At 39.2% G+C, this 10,295-nt stretch overlaps 1 protein-coding gene across 1 annotated transcript in view; it reads right to left on the bottom strand.

Annotated features, from left to right (window-relative positions):
* Nucleotides 1-2,060: 2,060 nt before the first annotated feature.
* LOC117306985 (ATP-binding cassette sub-family C member 9-like) overlaps nucleotides 2,061-10,295 on the bottom strand; it is a 28,369-nt gene continuing 20,134 nt past the window's right edge. The window contains exons 20-28 of the mRNA XM_033791597.1: nucleotides 9,391-9,504; nucleotides 8,740-8,851; nucleotides 7,726-7,853; nucleotides 7,530-7,608; nucleotides 6,346-6,454; nucleotides 5,712-5,815; nucleotides 4,522-4,655; nucleotides 2,906-2,968; nucleotides 2,061-2,198 (exon numbers count right to left, since the gene is read on the bottom strand). Of these exons, the coding sequence (XP_033647488.1) occupies nucleotides 2,061-2,198; nucleotides 2,906-2,968; nucleotides 4,522-4,655; nucleotides 5,712-5,815; nucleotides 6,346-6,454; nucleotides 7,530-7,608; nucleotides 7,726-7,853; nucleotides 8,740-8,851; nucleotides 9,391-9,504 (981 nt within the window). The remainder of the gene's footprint in view (nucleotides 2,199-2,905; nucleotides 2,969-4,521; nucleotides 4,656-5,711; nucleotides 5,816-6,345; nucleotides 6,455-7,529; nucleotides 7,609-7,725; nucleotides 7,854-8,739; nucleotides 8,852-9,390; nucleotides 9,505-10,295) is intronic.

Genomic DNA, 10,295 nt, shown 5'->3' with positions numbered 1-10,295 from the left:
TGAAATTTAAATACCTTAAATAAATGGCGACTGCTCAAATCAGTCAGGACTCGGGAAAGAGGAGTCCAATGCAACCGTCAAAGTGTCGCTCTGCTAGTGGTAGTATCCCGTCAATTCCCGTGGTGTGGCCGGTCAGCATTTCACCCCGAGTCCGGGTCGAAGATGACAGCAGCGTGGGCATACAAGAAGCCATTTTGAGATATGGTGGACACAATGCTGGGTGCGTTCGATTAGCTTCCCTGGGTCGACCCCGCAGTGCTCACTTGGGTGGGCCCCTGACAAGAGCTAATCGAGCATGCACCTCAGGTCACCCCAAGTGACCCAGTCCACAAGCAGGGCACTTGGGGCTGACCCGGGAGAGCCCCGTCAAAGCTATTCGAACGTACCGGGGCAGACCGGGGTCGACCCAGGGAAGCTAAACTAACGCACCCACTATACACACTATTAGGTTGGGGTAAATCTGTCCATATACACCCAAACTATACAGTGCACCCCTATAGTGGCCACCACACCTCAAAAAAGCTAATGCTTTAATATAAACGCACGTTAAATCATAATGGGACCACTTGCAAAGGACTCGGAATGAAAGAACATCGGAATTCAGTTAGCCGGGAACAATCAAGCAAAAGGAACAGCTAATCTAGGAATGTTTAGAATGGCAATAATGGTTGAAAGAAATCAGATGGTACATACAAACTGTGACCATAACAGCTCCCATTGGTGTTTTACACGCTTTCCAACATGGGACAATTTCATTATGCTGCTTAACGGTAAAGCGAATTTGCTTCTGTAACAGAAACTTTTGCTTAGGTTAGCAGAACAATTGGGCGGCCATATTGCGTGTTTACCGTGGATTTGCATTGTGACGTCATTTATGTTCGTGCGGTAAGCACCGGAAGGTAAGCATGCCTTTTCGTGTACTTATGGTAAGCAGCGCTAGAAGAAATTGCACAGTAAGCGGAAATCTGCCGCTAAGCAGCGCTATGAAATTGGGGCTTGGGGACCTTCAGTATAGAAACCCTTGTTATGGGTCCTCGGTTTGAACTTGTGTATCTATTGGGCAGAGTGTACCACCAGATTGTGTTTTTATTGTGTGCTAGGAATCTCAGGAATGTTAAAATGGATTTATGGCGGGGTCTTCTTTACAAGAGGGACAAAGCTATGGTATGAAAATGTGTCATGTATTATCAAATAATTTGATTTTAAAGTAATATTTTTAAACTGTTGTCTTTACGTTTAGGACCTTTGCAATTTTAAATGTAAAGTGTGGGTTTAAATGAGTGTTGGTTTTTATTTCTTCATCGTGAGCGCTATATCTTAAACAATTAAATCATTTTTCCCCGATGCAAATTTTACATATATTAAATAACACAATTATTTAATTACTCATTTATTGGTTCAATGTATATGCTCCATTAATTACCTGCACCGTACAGCCTTTTGAGATGTTAAATGCTATGATGTTAAATAAAATAAAGTCATTAATAATATGTAATGGAGAAATAAAATTGTTGCAGAGGTGTGTGACAAACCGATTGAAAGATGCCCCCACCGCTCCATGCGGAGTACTGTGTACAAACTTCTTCTGATGGTTCCCTCTTCTCTTTTGAATCAACCTCCTTCATCATCCCATGTTAATTTCCCATGATGTTGATACGGTGAGATTTCCCTTGGTTGATTCAAGTCCCGTTCGATCATGTGAGACATTCCTATCTGTGTCACTCTTTTTGAGTGGAAATGGAACGAACTTTACAATGAATAGAGTTTAAAGTACCCGCCTTTCACTAAAAAAAAAAGAGTTAATATGGCTCTTTGCAAGAGTGGTATGGCGGACAAAACAAGTGTTTTTCACTCTTTTACATTTACCCGCGGTACAGTAGTTTTCTGGCAAAAGCAAAAGCAAGAAATCGGAACTTGGGTCAAGTCTACTTGGACAACGCCCACCCCCCCCCCCCCCCCAAAAAAAAATGTGTTCAACATTCAACACAGGTGCACAATACCGTATCTCTGCAACTGTAGCTTTTGTTGACTTCTTGAAATAAAACCAATAATATTCCTGATTATTTATCAGATTTGACCAAAGACCCAAATATACTGTTGGGGTCTGTGAGCAGGTTTTCTGGCGTATCATACTCCACTACCTTCCCGTCACTCAGCGTCAAGATGGTGTCAGAATCCAAAATGGTCGCCACTCGATGCTGTTGAAAATAAATTAAATAAAAATAGAATTTATCAATCGGCTTTAAAGGAACATTACAAAATTGGTAAGAAATTATTTATAAAAAAACTTACGCGGTCTAATGATGACGATAGTACAAAATGTCCATTGAAATATTTCTGTCTGAAATGTCAGAATTTGGCAAGAAATAAATAAAAATAGTTTCCCGTTTGGAGTTTATGCCAAGGGAGCTTTCATTTTTTGTATTTTGGATCGACGTCATGCAAAATGTGTAATCGGTTTTTCACCTTTTTTTCTCGTGACCCAGATTGCCGATGAATCTCAAACTTCTACAGGATTGTCAGTTTATGTAGATTTTGGATTACATAAAGTGCCTACAATGGCAGTAACTGTTAGCAAAAAACAATTCTGTAATGTTCCCATTGATTTTATGTTATATTTTGTACAAATTAATAATAAAATATGCAAATTGTTGATGTTAACAAAGACTATAAGCTGATTTTGTTTGTGCTACTGTTTTGTTTTTCTGTCATTTTGCAACAATATACCAAACCGAGACTGGAAGGTAAAAAATAGTCTGCTCCATTACCGGTATCAAGATAAACTCCTACTTTTCATACACAGGGAACATGACTAGTTATATGGTTCATATCTCGACCGATATTTTTAAACTGAGAAAGGACGTGCAGATGGTTGATATTAAACGAATACAGTAAAGTCTCTTACAGCTATTGTCAGAACAGTGCAGTCTGCAAAAACGGTCGCCACAACTTCTTGGAGAATTTTATCCTGTAGGAAGAAACTGCCTATTGATTTATTCCAAAACTCACCCAGCAGCGCAAGTGCCAATAAAAGGATGGTGATTAGGAAAGGATATTGTGAAATGTTCAAGGGTCGGTGGTTCTAATCCCACCCGAGTAAGATGCTTGTGATTTAGGTTTTTTCTTCACAGGACTCGGGAAAGTACTACAGTGCTTGATGCATACATAAAACCCAAAATTAATATTCATTATCCCCAATGCAAATTTAAGATATATTATATAGAGAAATGATCTGTTTTTAAATGTGGGAATAAAATCCCAAATGGGAGAAAGCCCATGGAATCATGTAGGGGGACTGAAAACCTAATCCAAATGCAAGGCTCTGGTCTGAGGTGGGATTCGAACCGTAGTCCACAAAGGTGAAAGGGAGGGGAAAAAACTCAGACAATCTGATAAAATTAGCTCAAACCGTAGTTTTCCACGAATTTGATTTCGAGACCTCATTAGATTTTGAGGTCTTGAAATCAAGCATCTGAGAGCACACAACTACGTGTTACAAGGGTGTTTTTTCTTTTACTATTATCTCACAACTTCGAAGATCAGTTGAGCTCAAATTTTCACAGGTTTGTTATTTTATGCATTATGTTGAGATACACCAAGTGAGAAGACTGGTCTTTGACAATTACAAAAAGTGTCCATCAGTGTCTTTAAAACATTCCATGAAGACAATATTGGGCTACAATGTGTTTCAAATACAACAAAGTACATGTACATTAATTTTTCAAAAACCTTTAAAAAAAACAACGATCTCAAATTCAAGCACGATAGCATTAATTTAATAAATTGTTCCATACTTTTTTGGATAAAAATGCCTCACGAGCAGTAGGCCTCCTCATACACAGCAGTTTCGATATCATATATAAACTATATTGGACTTAACATAAACACTGGTGTTAAATAACTTCTCATTACCCTCCACTTCACTTCTGCCTAAGAACTTATATGTTGTATATATTCTGTACATAAAGTATAAATTAACCTAGTTTAAAGTTGTTTTTATAAATTCATCACTGTAACTATCTGATGTAAGTAACCCCCCCCCCCTTTTTTTCCACAGGTCCCTCATACCTATTTTTAAAATCATCATACCTTTGATCTTGCTGATCTTGCTATTCTTATTAATTGACCATTGTTAGTTGCATCATGATGCAACTTGCTCTCTAATCCTACCCTTTCATGTCTCCCCGCATTGTTGTCGAACAATACTTTTACCACTTTTATGGTCCAGTAACCCTCCCTTTCATTCTAAACATCCTTTGTCCTCGCCACTTCACTCCCATTGGTTCTTAGCCACCAATATTGTTTCTGAAATAGGAACTTTGATTGGCTGTTATTTTCCCGCTTCTTTCTGGATCCTTTCCTTAATCCCTTTCCCCCTCTCTTTTTCTATAAATGGATATGTATTTGTTTGTACTTGTTTTATGCCTCTGAAGAAGGTCCGGATTGGATCGAAAGCTAAGGCCATCTACCCTATTCATTATATATAAACTATATTGATAAATTTCAACAACCTCTTCTTACCGTCTCAATATCTATGGATGCTGTAGCCTCATCCATGATGAGGATCCGAGAACGTCTCAAGAAAGCACGAGCCAAACAGAAGAGCTGCCGCTGACCAACGCTGAAATTCTCCCCACCCTCAGATACCTCCGAATCTGGGAAACAGAACAACCGGTGGTTTTTAAAGGCTCTATTGTATCCAAACATATGCATACAATAACAAATCTGTGACTGTTTGGACTCAATTGGTCATCGAAGTTGCGTGTGTGCTTTTAGGTGCATGAATAAGGCTTCAGGACTGAAGTGTATTAAAGGAACACGTTGCCTTGGATCGGACGAGTTGGTCTTTAAAAAGCGTTTGTAACCGTTATAAAATGCATATGGTTGAAAAGATGTTTTAAAAGTAGAATACAATGATCCACACAAATTTGCCTCGAAATTGCGTGGTTTTCCTTTGACTTTGCGAACTAACACGGTCCATTTATGGGAGTCAAAAATTTGACTCCCATAAATGGCCGACCGTGTTAGTCGACGAGGTAAAAAGAAAACCGTGCAATTTCGAGGCATGTTTGTGTGGATCATTGTATTCTACTTTTGAAACTTCTTTCTACCCATATGCATTTTATAACAAATGGTTTCAAAGACCAACTCGACCGATCCAAGGCAACGTGTTCCTTTAATATTTGAGTAAAAAAATAACTAACAGAACGTCAGAGGGAGCCGTTCATCACAATGTGTTTTACTATCAACAGCTCTCCATTGCTCGTTTCCAAGTAAGTTTTTATGCTAACAAATATGTTGAGTATTTACCAATAATGTCCAGTACCTTTAAACTGTTCGCAACAAAAAAGAAATAGTTTAATTTTACTTGCAGATGTGGAGTATGACACAAAATGTCAACTCTCCTATAATGACCAGTGCAGTTTCTTGCCTGCCAAACTAGCCAAAGAAGGTACGAGGTCACACTTACTGTAAACAAAGTTCACATGGTCCATACAGACCTTTCAATAGAAGTACTAAGCTTAGACTTGCTGACCTACCTCGGTAGTCTAGTTGGTAAGACACTGCTTTAGAATATCAAGGGCCGTGGGTTCGAATCCCACCCGAGTAACATACCTGTGATATTTTTTTCACAGGACTCGGGAAAGTACTGAGTATACAGTGCTAACACACATCGGTGTATATGGGTTAAAAACAAAAATTAATATTACCTAGTCCTCTTGGCATCTGCTTCACTGTTTCCTTCAGTTGAGCGATCTCTAAACTGTGCCACAAATCTGAATCACTTCGGATGTCTTCGGGATCGAGGTTGTATCTGCCCAAAGAGTGTATACGACCAATAATACAGAGCATGGCATTGAATACACCTTAGCCTAAAGATAAGTGCGGCTAATGTGTTCATTTGCTCAACACACCCGACCTAAGCTTTACATAAGTCCCATACGAAGGATGAACCAAATAGTGGTTTAGTGCTTTCCACCTGTTTCACGCACACCTAGTCTTCATACCTCCGTTTGGACTTTGCCGAGTACAACGTAAATACAGATGTATGTAGTATCACGATCGGGACTCGAATCCTCACTCTGCTGCTCAGAAACACCAGAGCTTGAGTCCAATGCGGATGATGACCGCTATACACGACATGGCCGACCTCTGCAGGGATCTGAACCAATCTTGTTCTTAGTATCGCATGTCATCATTTTACTATGTAAAGGAAATTTTCACGATTGGTATAAATCATTTATTGCAAAGAAAGAAAGATCAGCAAAAGCTGTTTTACATCAATGTCTACTGCATGCATGCATCATCGTGCCTAGTTATTGTTTGAATTATTATGTATTTTACCTGATTGTGCCGTTGAATAAGATGGGATCTTGTGGGATGATTGCTATGCGTTGTCTTAGTGTGCTAAGAGGAACATTGTTGATGTCCACGTCATCAATAAGAATGCGACCTGTAAGTAGATTTTATGTTCACGATTAAATTACAGTTCTGTAAGGTTTCTTTACTCAACCAAACTCAACCCAATCCATGATTTTACATCAAGCAGATCAAACGGGGCTGTTCTAAAACCCCCTCGACCCCCTCGACCCCCTCGACCCACGACCCCTCGACGTCATCCCCGTGTTCGAAGAATGTCCCAATTCCGAATTTATAAAATGTCGCTTTACGGCCGAGTAAGAATTAAGTCCCCGATTTAGAAGTGTGTGATGCGCGACGCAACTTCCTTCTACGACTAGACTTGATTTCAAGTCTGAGACTGCGGTTATATTTATCTGCAATCAAACTACTCCAAATCCTATGCAACCAAACCCAACTTACAAAATAAAACCCAACTTAACCCAATACAACCCAACCATGAACCAAACAAAACTCATCACAACCCAAAACATTCCATCACACCCATCACAATCCACCCAAACCAACACAACTTAAAGGCAATGGACACTATTGGCAATTGTCAAAGACCAGTCTTCCCACTTGGTGTATCTCAACACATGCATAAAATAACAACCCTGTAAAAATTTGAGCTCGATTTGACACACGAAGGTGTGTGCTTTCAGATGCTTGATTTCGAGACCTCATAGTCTAAACTTGAGGTCTCGAAACCAAATTCGTGGAAAATTACTTCTTTCTCGAAAACTACGTTACTTCAGAGGGAGCCGTTTCTACAAATAGTGACCACTGCCTTTAATACCAACTCAACCCATCCCAACCTAATACACCCTGACATAACTTCAACAACCCAACTCAATCAAAGCCAACCAAACCCAACTCAACCTAATCTGCAATACAACCAAACGATACCAACATAGACTATAGCTTTACTTGCCCTGTCAGTTGTAAAGATAATACACCCTTGTCTCGTCCCAGCCTAAATAAACTCAAGCCCCAGCTGAACTCCCACAGAAAAAATTCACGTTCGCTTTAGCAAAACAGCTTTTAATTATTGAGAAACTCGATCAACCCAACCAAATTATAATGCATAAACTTTTAAACATTTATTAGAAATTGAGATATTCAAATACCTTCGTAAGTGTCAATAATTCTGAAGAGTGCCAGCGTGAGGGATGACTTCCCACTACCAGTGCGACCACAGATCCCAACCTGTGAAAATTAAACAGATTGATTAGTATCCTAAATGTTTTCACCTCTAAACTTGACACAGAATCCTAGATAAGGAAAAGAAGAATGAAAATCAAAGAAGAAGTTTTGTAGACACACCTTTTCTCCTGAGCGGAATGTGAGTGATATATTTTTGAGGACTGGTTCAAGCTCTGCTGCGTATCGTACTGAGATTCCTTGCATTGTGATTGCACCGTGCTTCGGCCAGTCGACAGCGGGCTCCGTACCTGCGCAGAAGAAAACTTTGGTTAATAATCGTCAATTTCTCTGAACAAAATCAATATTGGACGAGACCAACTTGGGCAATTATTATTGGACGCTTTGCAGTGTCGCTCCCAGGTTGATATTGTTCCCCGCCCGTTTGTCCAAATGATGAAATGCAAAGTTAGCCTGAACATCTGACGTCCACTTCGAGGCTCGTGAATAACGCCAGAGACCTGCCTCGAAACCGGCGTGTTTATTCACCTTTGACCTCGGTCACTTCACATAGAGATACGCAGTCAACTTCTATTGCGGACGTGACAACAGTGTCTTTTGGGGCATGAAAATGTCACTGAACGTATCCAATGATATCATTGTATCCAATGAAATCACTGAGCTGAGTAGCAGGGACCTGTATTTATCTTTGCGGATTAAGACACATGAGCCCAGTCTAAGGTAAAGTATACTTTTGGTTTCATGAACTTCTCAATGGTTTATTCCTATTATGTAGATTTAAACAATAAAACTAACTTGTGAAAACTTCCTTTCGAAAGGTGGTCACGTTTTTGAGATATCGCCAACATTTCTTGACCAGCTATATACGCAAGAAGATTACATTAAAGCACACTTCTTCGAAATGATTTTTGTTTTCTTAAAATGCTCTGTATGCTATCGAAAGCTGCTGCAGGCTTCTAACCAATGGTTTTCATTGCCATTAAATTGGTAACCAAGCGTATACCTCCCCAGCCCTTTGATCAATCTTAGTTACTTTGTGAAACTTCCACGTCCCAAAGTTCACCTGTGATTCGAAGGAAATGCTGAATAAATGTTGCAGTTCCTTGATCATCATGGTTGCTTTTTTTAAAAGAACTTAATAGAACGAGACACGCATGGGGAAAATGCAATACAAACCCAAATAGTTTTCGTTCGGCACACTGGTGTATTCTTTGACTCTCTCGATAGCATTCATTTGCATTTCTGTCTCGGCAGCGAAACGGATGGCCGATTTCATGAAATTTGCAACCTGTAAAAAAGTGATAAAGATGCTATGATTGAAAAGGGGAAATACTTAAACAACTTCATGGAGATTAAAGAGGCACTGGACTCGTTTGTTGATATTGTCAAAGACCAGTATTCTCAATTTGTGTATCACAACATGTGCATAAAATTATAAACTTGTGAACAGTTGGGCTCTATTGGTCATCAAAGTTGCCAGACATTGGGGAACCTTGTGGCACAAACCGTGTGCTTTCAGATGCCTCAGAAAGGCTTCAGGCCTGAAGTCTTTCTCTGATTTAAATTACCTCTTTTTCAATAACTACGTTATGTTTCAGAGGGAGTCGTTTCTCACAACGTTTTGTACTATCAACTATTTTGAGTGAACACAAAAACTTGTCCAGTGCCTTTAAAGACAATGTCCGACGGTGTTCAAACACGGAATCCAAGTAAAACTTAAATCTGAAACAATTTCTCGTAACAACAAAATAAATTTTATTATAAATAGTAAAATAATTGTTAACTTAGTTTATTTGAAAATAATAATAATAATAATAAAAAATGTACCCATATTGTGTAGGATATAGCCAGTCCAACTTTGCTGGGTTCAATCGTTCCATTGATGGAACTAATGATGGTTCCAACGCCTGCCACTAAAACCCCAATCGCTCCGATAGTCTCCTGAACAATGAAAACAAAATTCAACCGAGTAAATCATAAACATGTGCCAAGACAGAATTGGTAAAATGGAAACAAAATAATGCAATGGTTTTAATCTGAGAGCTCAAAAGTACTACAGACAATTGTATCAGTCTGCAATACTGATACAGTCAATGGCATAACAATTACAACTGTTGTTTTTCGACTACAGCAACCGAATTATTAAAGCCTAATCTGAAATTGTAAACAAAAACTGCCATCGATTTTACAAAATTCTTGCTAACTTAGGATTAGACTTTGGACTTAAGACGAGTTCGTATCCGAAGACGTTTGGACGCATTGAACACATCCTTATAAGGACGGGTTACGTGTGCTAACTTGATATAGGACTAATGCTAGCGTTTCGTGAAATCTACTACTGCAGTCTTTCCGTGGTTATACTAAATCTCTTACGCCTTTTTTTACTAAACATTTATAGCTTGTAGTGTCACCTTTCCACTCATGTTCACATGTTTTCGAACTAATAGCAAATAAAGAGAAAAATCAGAACTCGTTGTTGCAAACTGCTTTACCAACCATTATTATTGTTTGCACCAAATGAAAAAGTTTCAGAAAATACATGAGGAAGTTAATGGGTTTATCAACAATGGTGAAAACTATGTTGCAGCACACGGCGTACGCAACCAGGGTTAGAGGCGGGACCCCGCCCCCCCCAATAATGTTTTTGAGTGTTTACCAATACTGTCCACTGCCTTTAAAGGAACACGTTGCCTTGGATCTGTCGAGTTGGTCTTTGAAAATCGTTCTGTAAC

Source organism: Asterias rubens, chromosome 2 (genome assembly GCF_902459465.1).
Source record: "Asterias rubens chromosome 2, eAstRub1.3, whole genome shotgun sequence".
Taxonomy (NCBI): Eukaryota; Metazoa; Echinodermata; class Asteroidea; order Forcipulatida; family Asteriidae; genus Asterias; species Asterias rubens.
Note: the sequence above shows the minus strand (reverse complement) of the source record. Positions and strands in the feature narration are given on the sequence as shown.